Source organism: Scleropages formosus, chromosome 14 (assembly GCF_900964775.1).
Source record: "Scleropages formosus chromosome 14, fSclFor1.1, whole genome shotgun sequence".
In the NCBI taxonomy this organism is placed as follows: Eukaryota; Metazoa; Chordata; class Actinopteri; order Osteoglossiformes; family Osteoglossidae; genus Scleropages; species Scleropages formosus.
This window is the reverse complement of record NC_041819.1, coordinates 23,847,461-23,868,807: the sequence shown is the minus strand read 5'-3', so window position 1 is coordinate 23,868,807 and position 21,347 is coordinate 23,847,461. Positions and strand designations below refer to the sequence as shown.

The following is a 21,347-nucleotide window of genomic DNA, read 5'->3' as shown; positions in this document are numbered from 1 at the left end:
AAAATGAAGATGATGCAGCTTTAGTTTTGCTGGTTGGGGGAGCATCACCACAAAGGAAACACATACCTTCGGGTGCATAAACAAAGATTTTGTTAAAGGTTAAACTTCTACTAGAGTTTAACCGAACTCATATGTGTTTATTTCTCGTATCTGACTAGGGTGTGCTAAGACAGGTGTCAGAAGCAATTTCCCATACCACTAGAATTACCACAGGTTTACGTAATCATAAGCATGTTTATGTCTGTCAAATGTGTCCATAATGCCCTGACAATGACAATTCCTCCAATTGCATACACACGGAATGACAGCACCGAATGGTGATTCAGACATACATCCTTCAAGAGCAGGCAGTTGCAGGCAAAACTAGAAGACTGACCTGCAAAACTGTTCCGTTTAGTATGTTAGTTTTTTCATTACTTGATTGTATGCCCTCCCAGCTCGTAGAGCCCCTCACCCCGAGTGGCACGGCACCCAACCAGGCACTGTTGCGCATTCTGAAGGAGACGGAGCTGAAGCGGGTGAAGGTCCTTGGGTCCGGGGCCTTCGGCACCGTCTACAAGGTAACTCGGCTCATTGACGAGTGCTTAAGTTGAGGTTTAGCTAGTTCGTGGGATTTATGTGACCTCCTAATGCATGGATGTGGCCTCTCACCTTCACACTACTGTGTTAAGGTTACGTCAGTGCTGTAAGAACATTAGTTTGTCAGGTTAAGTGGGATTGTTGTGTTACACTTGTACCATACAGTTACCTCACCTCTCTTGAGTAAAAACCCCACAAAAGGCAATGAAGCTGTACTCCCTGGGAATAAAAAATTGCAGGCATGATGATTTTGCTTGCATCGTTTACTGAGATTAATCTTGCTTTTAAAAAGTATTCAGCGTCTGACCTGTGTTAAAGCGCACAGCTGATAAATGGAGGATTGCCAGTAGCCTTTTCACCCAGTGCTTTAGAACGTCCAGGAGGGATATCTGGCTGTGTGGGCGCACTAATTGTTCAGCTTTTCGGAAGGAATACAGGAGAAAGCTGACGGCCTCCGTGGTTCCCGAGGTTATAAAACATCTTTTCAACTACACTTTTGATTCGGTGTTGTTGTTTTTTTTATTTTTGCATTGGGGGTGTTGAAGTTCAGGATGTGTGTGCATATTTGAAAGAGGGAGAGAGTGAGAGAAAGACAGAGGAGAGGCACATTCTGTTTGAAAAATGTTGCTTGAAAAATGCCGTTCTGTGTCTGGCCCAGGGCATCTGGGTACCAGAAGGTGAGACGGTGAAGATCCCGGTGGCCATAAAGATCCTCAATGAGACAACAGGACCGAAAGCTAACGTGGAGTTCATGGACGTGAGTGTCAGCCTCCCTCATTTATCTCCCTCTCTCTGAAAAATTTGCTGCCATTGTTTCATCTGTGCTCAAGAAAAAAAAATTATTGATGTTACCAGCGTCAAAGTGACCTACTACCAATAAAGTGTGAGTCCACTTGCCTTGTTTTGTTCACAACGCAGTTAGTCACATGTCTTCCCAGCTCTTCTATTGCAGTTTCCAGAGATGTAGGACACCTGTGTTGCTTTCCATCCTGCCCAGTTTATCCCACACACGTATGGCTCAGGTTGTCCAGGTGGACACATACTTTCACCGATATTATGCATTGTATACTCATGTGAGCAACAGGAGCAGGTTATGACTGTGTGTGTGCGTGCGTGTGTGTGTTTGCGTGTTTATTAGTGTGGATCCTCATGACAGAGCTTCTTCCCCTCGTGAAGCCTCAGTTCAGTTTGGCTATAATGCAAAACACCACAGGGATGTAGTTTGTATTCAGGGGTTTGCTGTGGCTGCAACTCAGTATCACCCTGCTGTGGTGCTGAAGTCCATCTCCATATGCAGCCCATCCCAGAACCAAGATGATGTCCACTTTTCTCCACCTCTTGTCAGGCTGCAGAGTATAGAAACCGTTTTTTTTCTATGTAATTGACCCTCTCCACATTGAGTAAAGGATCACCTCCGCCCAATAATAATGCATGTCAGACCTCCTCTTTTTGACAAAATGCTAAAGTTGTTCGTCCTCCACAAAACTGTAATCTTTTCCTCTTGCATTATTGTGCTGCAATATTCATAATGTGTTAGTGTATGGCAATATTCATAAAAACAAGGAGCTATTCTCTATATTGCGTGATATGAGAGTCATTTGTCTTTTTGAATTTCCCAGGATAACTCTCTTATTAGTGTTGTTTTGGCATCAGGAGTATTACAGCTAACGTAGCCGTTCCCACTACGCTCGCAAATGAATGCGCACAAACTAATGGTCACGCACACCCAATTACGGTAACATACACACAGACTAACGGGCACAAATGCATATTTTCGCGAACGCACACAGACTGACGGTCAGCTAATGTTGCTGGGCGACAACTTTACGGTCACAAAGGCAGACTTACAGTTACATGTGCGAACTTAATGGAACACACACGCAAGCTCGAAATGAAACACACACAATTACACAGTTTAATTGAACAACATAGATGCAGTCGCTGCCACATATGGTCACTGTAAATCACTGTCTCACACACGCACACACAAACACCTGGGCAAATCCCCAGCTCCCCAGTCCTATTAGGCTGTGGCTGTTGGCTGATGGAGGAAACGGGGGTGTGAGCTGACCGGTAAGGAGGCTCCACGTACGTTCGATGTGCCGCCTCTCCCGAAAACCGTTCCCGGAGATCCGACCACACACCCCGTCTTCGTTTCTGAACACAGGGGCACCGAGGAAACGGCAATCTGGCACACGTCCCCCATGGCACAGGGCGCAGATTCATGTCACCACCGGACACAGCTGTACCAACACTCATCTGTTAAATATCGATCGAGACGGGCAGACGGCCTCCTCCCGAGTTGCCGTTGCAAAAAAATCCGTGGTAATATGATGGGATACCGCAGTGCCAACCTGAAGAAACAGTAATAAAATGTATGTGGAAGTGTAAACACCGTTTCGGTCGTCGCAGAGAGGCAGTGTCGCACGCATTTTGGCTGCAGTACCTCAACTGGAACCGTGCGTTCGGGTGCGAGAGCGCTGGTTATTAGTTGTGGACTCGGCACAGCCAAAGGCCTTCCCTACGCCCGCCGCAGCAGTACCTCCGCTAATTTAAATTTTATACGGCCTCATCTGTCACCCCATGGCTGTCCGAAAATACCTCTTGTCTCTGCTGGAAAAGGCCATCTCCAACCTGGCGCCCGCGGGGCTTTTGGGTACCACAGGCCGCTCGTTGCCGTGGGGACGTGTCTCTGGTAGACGCACTCTCACCCAGTTTTCAGCCAGGTGTACCAGGGAGGCAGACAGAGGTGTGTGTGTGTATGCATGTGTGTATGCAGTAGAGTGAGAGAGGCAGTGTGTGGATTTCTGAGTTAAAAGTATCTTTCTGTTAAATTTCCCATAATGCATTGCGCAGAACGGCGTCGCATTAGGAAAACGATATGGTGTTTATCGCCGTGGTACATGGAAGAGACACAGTTACAAACCGCCTGCTTTGTCTCGCCACGCTGTCTCTTCTTTTGTGTTTTTATCCTTGCATACAGTACCTCACGGAGTGTGAGATTTACTGTGATTTACTGCGTCCGTGTCTACGCATAAATTTGCGGCGCGACAGATTGCATCCATGTATGAAATGTAAGCGTTCGTAACGTTTGCTGTCCAACCGAATTGTCGGTTCCACCCAGTTGTCGGTCGAACCCATCCAAGTCTAAGCGCTTCCTCTTGCCCTCAGGAGGCGCTGATCATGGCCAGCATGGACCACCCTCACCTGGTGCGTCTGCTGGGCGTGTGCTTGAACCCCGCTGTGCAGCTGGTCACGCAGCTGCTGCCCCATGGCTGCCTGCTCGACTACGTGCGCGAGCACAAGGACCACATCGGCTCTCAGCTGCTGCTTAACTGGTGTGTCCAGATCGCGAAGGTAAGGAGGATCCGGTCCCGGCAGAACGGTACAAATTCATCCCGTTAATGTGAGCCTTGTTTCTCGTCTAGTTTTTGATAAATAACTGTCAGTGACACCAGACGCGAGCTGTAAACACGGTGGAAGTGAGTTCAAGTAAGCAGTTCTCACATTACGGTTCTGTTTGTCTACTGCCATCTATTGGCTTGGAGGGTAAGTGCAGGTCGCAGTGGCTCCGCTGCAGACAGATTTTTGAAAATTTTTATTATAGGAAGATGCGGTTAAAAATAAATTGATATTTGCATGTCTGTATTTTTAAAAATGCATAACTGTTAGCAGCGCTAGCCCATGTACAAAATGCAAAAAAACGTAAAAGTGTCCGCTAACAATGAATGACCCCTGCTGTAGAACTTTTGTTTATTCGGACTGTTGGATATTGTTTAGTGTTTATAAAGGGAATGATGTATAATATTGTATTTGGCCTCGCACTATATGTACAACTGCTCACTTATAAATGAACATGTAAGAATGTAAAGACATTTGGGTACTAGGAAGCCAAAACAGGTGGGTAAAGGTGTACTACTGGTATAGGGGAGTCACATAACTGAGGTCGGTGCCTCACCTGATTTCTGTCCTCATCCAACTGTGGGCAAATTGGTCAGTGGGGGGGGTGCAAGGTGTGAGTCTTGTGTGTTTGCAACTCCTCCTCTGACTGGACCTCCTGGCTCTGCCCAGGCCTCTTTGATATGGAGCCCCCACACACTTCACCCCATTGGGGGGCTGCAGGATGTCTGGAGATCAAGGTCCGTCAGCGGCTGATCTCATGCCATGGGCAGAATCTCTCTTTCTCTCTCTCTCTCTCTCTCTCTCTCTTTCTCACACACACACACACACACACACACACACACACACACACACTGGCAGATCACACTTCTTCCTCCTCGTTTTGGTCCTTTCCATCTGATCTATTGATCTCTTTTTAAACGCCATTTAAATGCTGCAGATGAATGTACCGGGTCGGAACACTCACCCCTTCGTTCCACCCACTGGAAATATAAATTCCCTCCAATTCTGTAACATTTAATTTTGTTTTTTTTTTTTTTTACACTTTACAGCATGTTAACATTAATTCTATCATCTTTCATGCTTTAACCTTTCGAATGCCGGTGGGAACCTAAAAGACAGGGTCACCCCCCCCCCCCCCCCCCCCCCCCCCGTGTCCCAAAGGGCTCAAAAAGAGGTAGCGGTGCCTCATGGAACAGAGGCCACGGATGGATGGGCGAGTCCAGCTTCCCGGAGCACAAACCTTAACCGCATTGTTATTGCCACGATCGGGTGTGATTTAAACTCTTTGGCTCTGACAGCCACCGTCCCACGTGGCGCTGAAAAGAACGAAATAAGGGATTCTGCTGCGGCACACAACCTTTCACACCTATAAATTATGAAATGGATAATGGGACGGATATGATAAATAAAGCATTTATTTTCTGGGCAATGCAGTGTACATATATTACAGAGTGCGCTGCGGCAGGGCTTACAGTGTCATTTAATATAATGGCAGCTAAGTATGACTTGTGAATACAATTTGCCTACTGTTCACTCAAGAATATTTATCGCGTACTCTGTTAATTCCGCATTGATAAACATAATCATGGTTCAAGAACGGCGTGTGAGGAACTCCTTTATTTCTACAAGTCATATTACACAGGTTGTTTCCGTTTTGCCCGGGAGCGCATGTAGATGGTTTCCGGTGCTCACTGCATACTAATTGGCGGCAAAGTGCAATATTTATGATGACCTCGTTCTGCCCTGAGGCTCGGTGGCCCCCAAAGGGGAGGGGTGGGCTTCCCAAACCACCCCCTAGGCAAGGAGAAAGGGGTCCCTGGCAGACCTCGGCTCAGGAGCCAAACGAGTCAGGACACGGCTGGCATTTATGCACGAGGAATAAGTTCCACACACACACACACACACACACACACACACACGCATACACACAAATGCTGGCTCCTCTGGTATCCACCTGCAAGAGAAGCACACTGGATCTTGCTTTTGCTGTATGTTTACTCTGTTTTGGATTGGGTGGGGCTTTCCCCGTCTGACTTGTTGGCAAATGTCAGAACAGATGGTGGCGCAGTGGTAAAGGAGCTCTAAGATGATGCTCTTAGAGATCCCAGGTTCAAGTCCCAGCAATGTACTGCTGTTATTGCACCCTCATGTAAGGTGTAGAAATTGCTATGGTAATGTATTCAGCCCGTAAGAATAATTTTTAGAAATGCAAAAATAGTTCAGATACACAGAAGGAAAAGGTGAGCAGCGTTGTCAGGGCAGGTTATGTAGCGTTCAGGGCTGTTATAATGTGGCTCGAAGGTCCTGGGTTCAAATCTTCACTGAAGCTGTAATACCCTTCATCAAGGTACCTACCCTGAGTTAATACAGTAAAAATTGCCCAGTTGTATAAAGGAGTAAATCACTGTAAGTAGCTTAACCTTAAAATATAGTAGCTAATGTTTAAAATATAAACTGATTTAGAGAAAAGCATAAGTTCAATTAATAATTAGTAATTAATAACAGTCCCATGTCTTCAGCATCAGGCAGAGGAGAAAGTGGGGGGGATTATTGACAGCAATGTCACAGCAGTTTCATCACAACGGGCCTCTTCCACGCCATGATGTCGCCGTAGCCCAGCTGCGCTCCGTGTCCAGCGGCCGTGAGCAGAGTGCCTAAGAAGACGGTGAAGGAGACAGCAGCGGCTCTGAGCAAACGGGGCACCGCTCTAATAGCTGCCATTAATCAGACTCTCGGCTAGCAGGAAGGGGTGCGGCATAAGTCCGGCCATCCAACGCCCGCAGAGGCTTCCGGAAGCGTAACGTCTGCCTCACTGACGCCGTGGCTTCAGGGCAGCTCTTTGTCGAGGGCTCCTGGCGGGGAGTTTACATCCTTTTAAAGGATGTCAAACACCGTAGAGACATTTATAAACAGCTTAACAACAGTTAAATAGGTTACAAATTGGGGTCAGTAACTTGTAGAATTCAGGTCAAAAGGAGACAGGTGATCAAAAGTGGTGTGAGAATACGAAGGCTCGACTGGGGTCGGGGTCGAGGTCACTTTGAACACTTTAAGGGTCAACGTGTGTAAAAATGCCCTGTGCCTCTCTTCAGGTGACTAATAAACATGGTTCTCGTAACCCACGTAGACGTGCGTGCCCGTGAGGACATGATTTCAGCCACGCGGTCGCAAATTTTACCGGCGTCTCTCAGGCTGTCAGGAGTCGTCGTGTGTGAAGCTCTAACAATCCATCACATGATGAATTATTAGCATAATGATGAAGTGTGGGATCCATTCTAAGGAAGGCATTAATCAATTAAACATGAATGCTGATGGTCAGGGGAATCCAGGTCGACCACCTCGTCCCGCTCATTATTACGTTGCTGATGTAACCGAGGAGGGGGCGGAGCCCCGATATCAAACCTGCCCTTATGGAAAGGTCAGTACCGTGTTTGTACCTTCTGTTACCAGCCATTTGGAGGACGTCAAGCAGAGGTGTCACGCCACACGGTGAAATCTGATTCTGTGTATTTCTTATTGAAGTATGGATGAGGTTGCCACCACTGGTTACGGAAATATGGATATGGTTGCCAAGTTTATTTGTTAATGAATTAGAAATGTGTTTGCCAGACATGTGTCGTAATGAACCAGGAATACGCTTGTCAGGCTGGTAGTTAATGAAATCAGGTTGTGGTTAACAAAGCAGTGTTGTTGGGTAGATGCATCAACAGGTAAAAGGCAGCAATAATGTAGTTTTGTGTAGAAATATTTATATGAACATTACTTCAGCTGAATTACAATGTTACAGTGATTTACACATTCGTACAACTGGGTCATTCTTCTTGTATTGTTTCAGGATAAGCCTTGATGAAGGGTACTACAGCAGGAGCTGGGATTTGAACCTGGGGTCTCAACCACGATGCCATCCGCTGGCAGTAGTATCAAGAAATACGATGTAACATAAATTGGAGTACCATGTTACAGCAGCATGTTACCATCATTATTGCGGGACTGTGATAAACGTTTCAGTTCCACTCTGTATTTTTCCACTTGCAGAACCAAAGGCGTTTATGTTATTTTCATTACCCTGTTGCATCTGCAGTCTACCTCCCAACCACTTCCAAAGTCTGCAGTTAAGCATTCTCATAATTGCTTAGTCGGTAAAAAAATCAAACTTTGCTAATAATGTTCAGTTTTCCCAACGCTTCTCATTTGTATTTCTCTCAAAACACAATAAACAGCAAAGGACATCTAATCCGAGAAGCTTAATCACCCCTTGGGGTGAGTAGCTGGTGCAGATCTACCCCTGTTACCCCTCCTGAGGAAAAAACATATTGCTGAGCCTCATTAGGGCTTCACGGTTTCTGCTGGTCAGCTGCTCAGTTCCACCACATGATTCCAGACAAAAACAAACCGCTGGGTAGCTGAAGGTTTCTTCTTCTCACACTGAGTTCCTGAATATATGGACCACCACAATGATAAAGACCAGAACATGAGCTGAAGTTAACATGAGGCCACCTTATGAGTAGAGGATAACCAGACATCAACTTATGAGTCGAATTTAACTGTCGGTTGGGGTTGACTGCTATTGGTTGTTGGTCGAGATTGACCAGAGGTCAACCGATGAGCCAAAGTTAATCAGAGGTCGAGCAACGAAAGGAAAATAACCAAGGGCCAACGTAAAAGTGGAAGATCAGCTGAGGCCAACCTATGAATGGGAGTTGATTATGGAACAGCCTATGATTGGAGGTTCACCAGAGCCCAGCCCTTTAGTGGAAGTTAACTAGAAGCTGACCTGTGAGTGGAAGATAACTACTGAACAACCTACAAGTGTAAGTTGACTAAAGGCCAGCCAATGAATAGACCCTGACCCAAGGCCAACCTAGGTGTAACAGTTCAACAAAGGCCAGCTAGTGAGTAGAAGGTAACCAGCCTGGGAGTGGGACTTAATCACAGACCAGTGTGAGTGGAAACTTCCTGATCAAAAAGGCGTATTTGCTGTTCATCGGTAAATATGTAAACAAAGAGATTGAGTTATAACAACAGTTGGGCTTCTCAATCATTTTCCATTATCCAGATGTCAGAACCTGCTGCCAGGGAGACAGAACTGTAATAACAAAACCTTGAACTGGACCACAGGGCAGGAGGGTCAGCTCCGTTCCGGCACCTCTGTGGCTCCGTCGGGGGAGAGTAAACACGGCTCTTAGAGATCCCTCACTTCTACTCTGAACTCCAGAGGCCTAAATCTGCAATATATATTCATATATATGACCATAGATGCACTGTGAGAAGTGGAGTTTGTTAATCGAAGCAGTTGCTGGACTCTGTAAATGTGCTCCACACGCGTTCACCCTGCACCAACCCTATTTAAAGGAAGCATGTTCATGTTTTATGCATTCCGTCGTGGACACGGCACAAGCGGCTGGGTTCCGTGACATTTACATTCCCCCCACTGTGACATTTTTGAGTTCCAGGGCACCCCGATGCCAGAGTCGAAACCTGGCCACCAGCGACGGTGGACCCCGCTAGGCAAATGTCAGAGCATGACATGGCCCACGTCGCCGGATGGTGGGGTGGAGGGGGGGGTCCTTCTTCCTTCTCCTCCCAGCCCCCATCCTAGTTTGCGTACCATGACGATGTCTCACGAGTTGCTCACTCTGCCAAGTCTATCTTTTTTCTTCATTATTGTTACTATGCGCTATACATGAGTACATTTTTGCGAGAATCTAGGTTTCTTTGGAGAAAAATGACAGCTAAATAAATGTAAATATTTTAGCGGCGGGAGTGAGAGTGTCTTCCCGTCATCCTTTGCTGATTACTATGTACTTGTGTTTTAAAAGTGTTCTCGCATCTTTGCAATGGTGAACCCAACTGTTAGTGATTGTGGTTCCGATTGAAATTCCTGGCTGGATTCTGTTTACGTTTTTGCGGTGTTTTACTCCCAACCGTTCTTGAGTGTTTCGTTGCCTGTCCTGACCTCCCTTGAGTTCTCAGGAATATGAAAATTGCTCACCGCTCTACGGTCTTCAATAGACTGGCATAAGTGCTCAAATTTTCCTTTAATGAAGAACAAGTCCTTTCTTTGAACTGTCCATCCCTTCAGTATTATTCTTACCTTATTTAAGGGTGTTACAACAGACGAAGGATCTGCTCCCTGACACCTACATGACCGGATCGTTCCCTACACCCTTAACTAACAAGGGGTTTGAAAGGAAAAGAATTTTTCTTGGCTCTGGTGTGGCAGAATGAGCTCCCTCTATCCCTCAGAGCCGCTGAATCCCTTTCAGCATTCAACAAGGCTTTCAAAACGCATCTCATTCAGGCCCATTTTTCTCTTGATCTCCTGACAGCTACATGAACTTGCCATCATGTCACCTGTCACAGTCTTCTTTGTATTTCCTAGTAATTTTACATGCAGTTTCTCATGTAATGTCCACTCACTGAACACCAGAAAAAATGGATGTACCGGACAAAATGTGTTCCAACAGTTGTGTGTCCGTTGTGAAATTAACATTTGTTTTCTCTCAGTTGTACGTTGCATTGGAGGAAAGCATCTGCCAAATGAATGAATATGAATATAACAAGCCCCTTTCCTGGGACTGGAACCAACAACCATCAGGGTACAGGCAGTGTTTTTAACCGCAGTATCAATCCAATATGGTACGGAACGATGTGCGGTCAAGAGTACAATGTTGGAAATGTAGTTGGGCCCCAAGAGGTACCACTTGTCTTCCCTTTAGACCTGTAGCTATGAGTGGTTTTGTGTTCACAGCCTAATCAACCTGTGCTGAAGCGGTGCACTTGCACTGTTTGTGCATTTATATTCTAAATGTTTCCTGCCCCTCGCTGTAGATGAGAGAAACGCAGACGTGAGTCGTCGCGCTCTACCTGCGCATTTGCGCACTTTGGCAGTCGAGTGCCAGTGATTCACGGCGTCACCAGGTGCTCTGACGTGGGCGTCGTCACCGCAGCGGCACACCAGAAAAATCTGGCAGTCAAGGTTGTTCTGGGGGACATTAATACAATCGACGTCTCCGCCAAAAAAAACAAAAAATGACGATAATAACTCAACGCTGGCGTTTTGAAATACGACTTTTGAACGTGCTCATTGTAGCATGCCTTATCGCTGCCGCCGCAGAGCTCCCCTCCCTAGGGGGGGGCTATTGTGGATCGTTCGCTGTCGGCCCAAGCACCTCCCCACCCCTCCCTAGACGACCCCTCCCTCTCCCGCGCTCCCGGTCGGGTGTGTGTGCGCGTCAGGTTCCCGCCAGCCGAAGAGTCCAGACACCATGCAGCGTGTTAGCACTCATTATGTCCTGCGAACTGCAGAGGAGCGCGCTGGGTGGGGGAGGGGCGCAAATGGAGAAATAAGGAACCCGACAAGGGAGGGAAATAAGATAGGAGGTCTGATGGAGCACATGTGTCCCGGTGAGGAAGCTGTCACCACGTTTGGGGCTCTGCAGCTCACGGCTGGAAAGGTTTCCATGGAAAAGCATTGCAATATTGGCCATACGGAAGAAATATTGTGTAATACTGTGAGTATCATGCAGGGACAGCAGGTGGCGTAGTGGTTAGAATCATTGCCTTGTAATTAAAGACCATGGTTTGAATCCCACTTGGTTGAATTGAATCAACTGAATCAATTGAATAACCAAACTTACACAGCAAAAATGATCCTGCTGCATAAATGGGTAGATTATAAGTAGCTGAATGTACAAACCTAACATTGTAAGTTGTAATAAAAATAATAATAATTATTATAATAATAGTGAAAGTAGGACTTTTGTTTGCTGAACATCACTTGACTCCTTCGGTTTTACAACTAGTGCAATAACCCAGAAATATGTGGAACATATGAAAATAAATGAGTAAAATAAGTAAATGGAGTATGGCTGCGCATTCCCTCTAGAAGGAGCTAAGGGTGTGTTTCATGGGTAATAGTTGCCAAAGTTATTGATCACGCATGGTTTTGTGAGCCTTGAGCCAGTGTTCGGCAGCAGTGATTTTTGGGCAATTTTTATCACGACAGTGAGTCGTTACTCTGAACCTGAATGGATACAGTGCATTTTCACAAATGACGGATCAGGGGAGTGTGAGGCATATCGTTTGCTTGTAGGTCCCTCGCACAAACATACGTTTTCGTAGCCTCGTTTTGTGGCCTTAAAACGGGCTACAGCAGGGATGTAAGGTCAGCAGGTCACCATAGCATCTGGTGTCCACAGAGGGTTCTGTGGTCCTACGAGATGTCCCACAAATGTCCTCTGGGTGTGAACCAACGGGAGGTGATGAGCTCACGAAGGACCACATGGTCATTTGGAATGGAAAGTGAGGGAGCTCTATCTGGTCATGACCTCATCTTCTCCAGCCTGATGGAAGAACAGTTTGAAATCTGTCTCCTGAAGTCAGCAAGAGGTAGTGCCTTTGCCAGCCAGTTGCTGGAAATATTTCCACCTCTGGCTTTATTAGCCCAAATTTCCAATTAAATGGATGTGCTTTCTATTCTTCTGCCATCCGTCACAGTAGGTAATGTCCTTGGTTCTCTGGCATATTGATCCACCATCCAACAGGGCACCAGCCAAGAGGATGACCAGAAAACAATGTTGAAGTGTACCACAATTCCTCCAAAAGCTGCACGTTGTTTCCTCTCCACCTTGTCTCTTCTTGTCTCTTTTATTATTACATAAACACTTCTTTTCTTTCATTGAATTTGTTTCTGCCAAGATGCCTTTGGGGTTTTTTTTTTTTTGTTGGTCTTTGTTCGTTTCATCCCCAGTGACTGCTGAGAACGGCGGTGCGCATTCCTCGAAGTTTCAGTCTCTCGACAAGGCATCATGGGATGTCTGGGTCTTTAGGGAGAGCGACCTGAGGTCAATGAAAGGCCCACAAACAAACTGAAAGAAACTTTTGAGACTGATTGTTAGAAGAAAAGAAAAAAATCCTCCACTGTGAAAGGAAGATGTTCCTTTCATTGTGCCGTATTTATAATTTCTGAATGAATAGGTGGCCCAAGGAGCCGTCCTTCCCCATTTCTTCATCCACCCGCTTCCTTTCTCTTTTTCTTTTTTTCTCTTGCATCTTTTGGAGTGAGCTGTCGCTGTAAAAGTGCTTCTCTATTCCATATCTGGATTCAAAATCCTCCTGTTTGGCCTTGCTCTGTGATATGCAGATAGCAACGTGTTTAAGGAACTGCCCTCGTGGACCAGCACATTGAAGGCTCTGATCCAAGAAGGGACTCTTGAACATGTCCTTAACCACAGTTGCTTTCAGCAAATGTCGAGGTTTATGAATGGTTCAATTGCGGAACAGTCACTTCGGATAAGTAACTGGGGAGTAAATCAATAAATAATTGAAATACGGCTGCTTGTTTGTGGTTGTAAAGGGTTTGGTGTAATGAGGATGGTGGTCGGGGGTCGGGGGGGTTGTCTTCCTTATAGCCAGAGTGCAATCCATAAACAGCACACTGCTGTTTATTTCAAAGACATACTGGCAAAATGAAATAATGCCAGCTCATCATCATTACAGCGCAGCTCGGATTGAGTGTCCGTTAGTAACTCGCTGACTCACTTCTCCCCCGATCTCCTAATTGCATGATAAACGTGTTTATGTTTAATAATTTTTTGATTATACATCACATGGTTAAATCTTTATGCAGCTTCTCGCGTGATGTATACTGGTTCATATGGTGGACTGTGGCAAATTGACTGCACTCTAGAATAACGTTTCTGCATCCAAATCTCTCCTTCTGTGGATGTGATGCACTGGTGGTATTTTTCTCTGAGATGTATGTCACTATGGAGAAAACCATCCATTAAATGAATAAATGTAAATGCAAACTCCAAAGTAATTTTTCCTCTAAGTCAAAGTCAATAAGAACATAGTAATTTAGATGCCCCTCGGTTTTTTTTAAAAAAAACATGTAGCTGGAATAAATAAATTAATTCTTCATTGGTGGACTTTTAAATATTTTATTAAGCCACATTAAGATTAAAACTATTAAATATATGTTGTCTCCACAAACTCTTGTTCAGTGCCAGTTGTTGACAGATCCATTCCATAAACCTGTGCCATGTTCCTTACCTTGTTGCTGATCATCAATGCAAGCTGTAAACACTGTGGAAGTGAGTTGAATTACAATCCTATGCTCTTATTATATTTAGGTGCTCTTTACTGCCACCTATGGGCTGAATGTATAAAAACAAGTCACTTACACTCATCTGAAAGCAGCAATTTTACGAACAAAAATAGATACAATCCTGTGCATCATCCAATTATAAAGTGAAGGATCACCGTGATCCACAGCCTGTTCTGGAAACATAGTGTGTCATGCAGAGTATTTTCCATATGGAACACTAGTCCACCACTGGGCAATCACACACACACACACACCATGGGCAATTTACAGTCACCAATTCACCCAAAACACATGTATTTGTCCTGTGGGAAGAAACCAGATCTCCTGGAGGAAACCCACACGAACACAGGGGGAACATGCAAACTTCTCACACACACACACACACAGCCAGATTCACACCCACAGCTCAGGCACCGTCATGCTGCCTTTTAGGTAATAGATAAAAAAATAAAATTAAATTACGGAATAGAAATATACAGGGACCTCTGAAAAAGGAACGACTCAACCATTTGTAATACGAGGAGTTGGTGTTTCCCACTTGAGCCAGAGCACCAGACTCATCCTATTTCCACCTTTCACTTCAGAAGTCCAGGGCTTTATTGCTTTCGATCTCGAAGTCTGGTCTCTAGAAAAACGATGTGTGATAGATGGCTCATGTGTCACGAATGAAAATGTTTGCTTGTTGCGTACTGAATATCACACAAGTCAGAGACAGTTTCGCGAATGAGGGCGGATGTGTTATTCAGCGGTCTGCAGGACAAGAGGGCGGCGATGTTGCTCGTTCGTGTCTTCAACATTCGAGAGGAAGTTGCAGCCGAGCTGAAAGTAAATCCGAGAGAAATGTTCAACCTTTAAAATCACGGGTCACGTTGGAAGGACGAACAAAATCCAGGGCTATAGGAGCCAACGGGGCTACTGTTTTGCCCCGAGCCTCTCGCCCCCATGGCCCCCGTGGTGTTGATAATTAGGTGTCCCGCATGCTGGGGGTGCAGAGTTTGGGGCTTCACCTGGAGTAGATGGAGGGAACAAAGCACCCCCTCACTGCCAGAGCATTAGCAGCACCATCTGGTGCCCTCTGCCCATGCCAAAGCTAGCGCCCCTCCTCCAGGACAAGGTTGCGGGTTGGCGTGTGCCGCAGATCGAGGGGTCAAAGGGATGTTGTGAACAATGCAGGGAGGCTTGGACTCGGCTGGCATGGGATGGGTCGGCTTGGAATGTGGAAGGGAGAGTCGATCTCCAACTCTCGGTCTTGATCTGTGTCCATCCGGCATCGAGTGGAGCCCCATTATTAGCCTTTGAGTCCTTTTCTGTCAGGTGTCTCCAGAGTTGAGGCCGATTTTACCCTTAATAATGGAGGTCAGTAGTACTGTTACACTCTTCCTTCTGGCACTAATTTGTTCCTGTATTGGTCACTTTTCCGCCTGCTCTGTGGGGTTCGTTGCCCCAGATCTCTGCAACGCCCACGGATGTTCCAGGCCACCCCGAGTTGGCTTCCACCCATACTCCCTTCTTGTCCAGGACACCCCGCCCCCTGACCCCCGAAGCGCAGCCTCTCTCTTGCTTTCACTCTTTCTGCAGCCAAACTCCCCAAACAAATTATCCGGAGCCTCACAACCCCACACCCGGCCAGTGCGTGCCCTTCCAACCGTAACCTTGGCAACGCTCCAGTGCCAGTTCTCAGTTGCGAAAGTGGGCCCCGTTGTCAGGATGATGCTGTTGTCATGGCTCCTCCCGGATGTCGAGCACACAGGGCAACATCCCCCCAATGCTCTCAGTGCTCCCAGTGCTCCCAATGTTTCCAGTGCCAACATGGACAGTTTGTAAAGGCCTGACCGCCTGCAAACCAGGCTGAAAAGCCGTACGATAACCGCAGGCGTTTTAAAGTGTTCAGCCATTTTCCCCATTTATGCTTCAGACTTGGAATAAGGGACAGCAGGTGGCGCAGTGTTTAGAGTTTCCTAGCTATGTAAGTAAATGGGGTAAATCACTATAAGATACATAACATTTTGAGCGGCTCGAAAGAGAAGAGTCAGGCGAATGAATTAAGATCTACATTGTTGTGTTTTTAGGGATTTTTTCTTTTGCTGTAGGAAGAGGCAGTACTGGGTCCATCATGGCCAGACAGTTTATGCTCCGCTCACTGAACTGTGAGGTTATTCATTATTTAGCTGTGGTTATTCTTCTTCAAACAAAAAGGAACAGAAACATCTGTGTTTTTTTTTTTTTTTTTTTTAGTTTTTGGAGGTAGCTATTGAAAAAAAATCAGCAAAATATCTATTAGTTTCAATTGGAGGTAATAATTCCAAAAAAAAAAAATGATTTCTACTTCTGATTTTCCCAGCAGAAGCTTATCAGCCTGCGCGAACCTACAGAACGAGGATGGTGAATTGACACAGAGGAGGGATGAGCTCATTCCTCAGGCGATGGGGGGCCGACGGGACCCTTAATCACGAAGGATGTGGAGGGTCAACTATGAAACCCCCCCAACCCGGACCTCCGGTCGCACTTTATCTTGGACGCTGACCCAAATTACACGCGGTTCAGTCCTCAGATCTACTCCGTGGGACGCGGTCCGGCAAAAGGAGAACTTTTCCAATTCGTTCGCTGGGCACGGCGTTGCGGCACGTTCGGGAAACGCGAGCCCGCTATAAACGGGCGCTTCTCGGCGGCCGGATGATAATAATGTGTCTATGTTTGCGTTGCCGTGTGAACGCCTCGCCACGGCACGGCTGCGCTCCAACCAAGCAGGAAGCTTAATGAGCGCATTGCTCAGCTGGCCAACGTGGCCTTGCATGAGTCATATTGTAAATATTTATCTTTTGTTTATTCTGGAATATCCAATATTCCGCTCTAATCTCTCTCTGAAACACAAACCCACTCCCGGTCCCTGTAGCCCTCGCAGTTCCTCAACTCTCATCCGGTCTGCTGCAGTGTGCGCGCGCAAGCCTTTTAGCGAGACGTCTGTGCCCCGCCCCCCTGCCCCCCCCAAACGGCTGTTTTTGTTTTAATTAGCCCCTAGTTGTTGAGCCAAGGCGGCTTTGCGTTGTTTTCCCCGTCTCCGTGAGCGAGGTGGAAAATTGCTCTAATAGGCCACAATGGGAGGCGGCTCCGCCACGGTCCGATAGGTGTGTCGAGGTGTGTGTGTGTGTGTGTGTGTGTGTGTGTGTGTGTGTGTGTGTGTGCGTGTGTGAGCGAGCTGGGGTAGTGAGGAGAGGGGGTTTGTCGAGACGACAGAACTTTAACCCCGATTAATGCGGCAGTCAGGTGTGGCATAGTGGCTCGAGCGAGAGGAGGGATGGGAGTAGTACTGCGTGAAGCCCATCAGCGGGACGAGGGCAGCAACTGAGGACATTTTATGCACACCAGTGTACGTGTGTGTGTGTGTGTGTGTGTGTGTGTGTGTGTGTGTGTGTGTGTGTGTGTGTGTGTGTGTGCACGATCGTCAGCACTGCAGAATGCGTCAAGCGTTATGAAGAGTATTCGTTGTGATGTACATGAGCCTTTGTTCTATGATTTTTTAGCGATTTTTGACATTTTATTACTTATGACTTCTGCTGTTCTCCAGAACGGACTGTTCGTTATGGTTATTTGTTATTTAAGAAATGCTTTTATCCGACACTTTTTAAGTAGCACAGTTTGAGCTCTTATGCTCGTTTATACACAGCTCAGCTCAAAGGAATTCCTCCAGTTGAGAGTGTCGAACTGTCGGCGGTGGAACATATACGCCACAAGCATGGGTTACGTTTGTGTTTATTCATTTAGCAGATTCTTTTGTCCAAACGGCCCAAAAATGTTAACATACATACGCTGATTTACCTACTCATGCAGTTGGGTATTTTTTACTGTATCAGTTCAGAGTAAGTACCTTGATCAAGGGCTACTGCAGCAGGTGGTGAGACTCAAACCCAGGTCCTTTAAGTTGAAGGTAGCAGGTCTAACCACTGCGCCACCTACTGCCCTATATTCAGACTGCACTCAGTATTGTGGTCTCGGGTATGTCCTCTCCTGGTCAAATCAGACACTGAGCACAACGGGTTCAGTACCTCTTCTGGTCCTACTGATGACCATATATGAATTGATAACCATGAATAGTTCATGGAGGAGTATAACCTGCTGCGGACGTGTTCAGGCTTATGGAGGGGACAGAGAGTTCAACACCATAGAGCCAGGACCGTGAACACTCTCTAGTGTAAGGTACCCACCTGCCCCCTGAGCCGCAGGACGCTGAGACATATAAGAGCACCCCCCTGGACCGAGCTCTCCCATCACAATCATAGGTCACGGTCCGACCGCAACGAAACGCCATTCCGATGTCGTGGCAACGCAGTAACGGCGCTGCCCCCGTTGGCAGCCGGCCGCTGGGCTAAGCTGTGTTTCCACCCAAGGCGGTTCTGTGTTCCTCTTTGTGTCTCCTTTAATCACCCAAGAACGGAGTACACGCAGACCTGCCGTACGCGTTATAGATTTCTAATTATTTGCGAGTAGACAAAGAGGATACATATTGCGCATCGCCGGCATCTTGAGCCTTATTGTAATCAACATCTCTATTGATCGGCTGCCCAGCCTCCAGAAGTAATCTATTTTAAATAGACTTCCAGCGGCGCACGGTGGCCTCGCTCTCTTCTCCCATTGTAATTGTGTTGGCCAGGGGCCAGGCGGAACCCGAGCTGGGGGGTGGGTTTGTATTTAGTATTCACTTGGCTCAGAGACGCAGAAGAAAGACGGAGGACAAGAGGAACTGAAAGGGCGTTTACTCTCCCGCTCTCAGCCGATTGCAGATGATGAATCGGGGGGGTACCTCCAGCATCCGGGTCTCGCCGGTCATCGCGAGGACCTGGTTTGGACCATCCCTTGGCATGACCATATAGGGGACTAACAGAGCTGATCTCCATAGGTTGCTGATTCGAGTTCAGGGAAAGGGGCCTGGTTATCATTCATCACATGTGTTGTTTATATTTATATGAATTTTTGTTTTGGCAAATTTACTAATTATTATTTACACATTAATCTGATTCAAAGTGTGAGGCTTGTATGTAGGCAGCACGGTCGCACACTAGTAGTGTTGCTGTCTCGCAGCGCCTGGGTGGTGTGAGAGGATGTGGGTACAATCCCCGCTCAGTCTGTGTGGAGTCTGCATGTTCTCCCCGTGTCTGCGTGGGCTTCTTCTGGGTGCTCTGGTTTCCTCCCACAGTCCAAAGACATTAATCACACTGTCCCAAACAGCAGGTGGCATAGCGGTTACTGCTCCTGCTTCGCGCTCAGAAGCACCCAGGCTGTAGTACGCGTAAGTGAAGTACTTACCCTGAAGTGATACAGTAAAACCTTCCCTGCTGTATAAATGGGTCAATCAGAGTAAGAACCTGAACTCTCTAAATCAGCCTGGAGAAAAGCTTGAGCTCAAAAAATGAATGTAAATTGCAACAGTATAATTTACCCTGCTGTATAAATGGGTAAATCATTTATGCGAGAGAACATGGGTTCGATTCCCGCTCAGTCAGTGTGGAGTTTGCATGTTCTTCCCGTGTCTGCCCGGGTTTTCTCTGGGTGCTCTGGTTTCCTCCCACAGTCCAAAGACATGCTGTTCAGGTTCACCCATAGTGTGTGAGTGACACAGGGAGTGTGTTCCACTGATGTATGGATGAGTGACCCAGTGTAAGTAGTGTATCTAGCAGTGTAAGTCACCGCGGTGAATAAAGTGTGTGGGCTGATAACACTACATAGACTTCACTGGAAGTCGTTTTGGAGAAAGTGTCTTTCAAATAAGTAAATGCACGCTAAGCTATTCAGTAATTTACCCACTTATAGGAGCAAGGCAGCTTACTGTATCATTCAGGGTAAGTACCTTGGTTAATTGTGCTGCAGCAGGAGGTGGGATTTGAACCTTGGACCTTTTTAAAAATTTACAAAAAATCTCTAGGATTAACACTGATAACAAGGATCATCAAAAGGAAGGATTATCAAAATGAAGATAAATAAAAGAGTAGTTCGGAGATAAATGAAGAGTCAGTTCAGTTTTAAAGAGCACTCCTTTCACCAAGGTGACACAAAGCCCTGAACAAAGCTCCATTTGTATTTTTTTAGCTGACACTTTTCTCCAAAGTGAAGTATTTACCTATTTATACAGCTGGGTAATTTTACTAGAGCAACTTAAGGTAGGCACCTTCCTCAGCTAGAGGAGGGATTCAAACCTGTGACTTTCTGTTCCAAAGGCAGCAGTGCCGACCACTGCATTACCAGCTGCCCCACGTTCAAAAAAGAAGAGCATCAATTATAGTTCAGTATTAGGGAAAGACAACTGGCAGCTGAGGAGAGGAAAACAAAAAAACTCCCAAACTGCATAGAAAGGGAGAAAAAAAAACGTCTGGGGGTCCAAGTACCAGTGGCTGCCCACCCCTCCTGGGCATTCTAGTGTGGTCACAGCGGATCTCTGCGGATGTGTCTAAAACAGAAGTCCCGTATATCTGTGAGTCAAGGCTATAGTCCATGGAATGTAAGGTTAGTGTCCAGATCCATGGCTGCTGAGCTCATTGCAGGTTACAGTTATTTACCCATTTATACAGCTGGGTAATTTTATTGGAGCAATTTAGGGTAAGTACTTTGCTGAAGGGTACTACGGTCAGAAGTGGGGATCAAACCTGTGACCTTGGCAGCCAAAAGCAGTAGCTCTAAGCATTACGTTACCAGCTGTCCACAGCCTTTCGCCCTTGAACGAGGAAATGAGAAGACACTCTGCTGCAAGGGAATCTTCTGAAGAGTTTACCTGTTGATTTAGTTTAGTTTAGCAGAGAGCGGAGGGCCGGGACCCAGGGACCCCGTGGCCCCCTCTGTAACCCCCCCAGTGGAGTCATTTGGGAAAGACAGAGCGTCTTGGAGCGTTGCCCTCACGGTGGCTCCCGAAGCGCCCGAGCTATGGAAGACCACGAGGGGTGCTAAGGACAGGCCATCGGAGAGGGCGCGTTGGGACGCAGCAGCGGCGCGCCATTGATTTATTGTCGCGTTTGTCTGCGCCTGTAAAATGCTTCTGGGGAAAAATGCATTTTCGCACAATCTGGTTGACTCAGCTTTTGTCCGCGCCGCTGATACGCGCGCATAAATTAGCCGAGCGCCACCCGGGTGTTTCAAAGCGGCCGATGATTCTCCCATCGACCGAAAGGATGCATTCCGGGACGTCGCGCCGCTCCTTTCAACCTTCTTTAGGGTGTATTGATCAGCAAAGGAGCTGGCGTCTGCTTCTGAAACATATCACAATGATTTA

At 46.7% G+C, this 21,347-nt stretch overlaps 1 protein-coding gene across 3 annotated transcripts in view; it reads left to right on the top strand.

Moving 5' to 3' along the window:
- LOC108928922 (receptor tyrosine-protein kinase erbB-4-like) overlaps positions 1–21,347 on the top strand; it is a 128,747-nt gene that overhangs the window by 87,360 nt on the left and 20,040 nt on the right. For all 3 annotated transcript variants that reach the window (XR_003798136.1, XM_029257866.1, XM_029257865.1), the window contains exons 17-19: positions 438–560; positions 1,238–1,336; positions 3,751–3,936. Coding sequence is in view for 2 of the 3 variants with exons in the window: in XM_029257866.1 (XP_029113699.1) it covers positions 438–560; positions 1,238–1,336; positions 3,751–3,936 (408 nt within the window). In the remaining variant the exon portion in view is untranslated. The remainder of the gene's footprint in view (positions 1–437; positions 561–1,237; positions 1,337–3,750; positions 3,937–21,347) is intronic.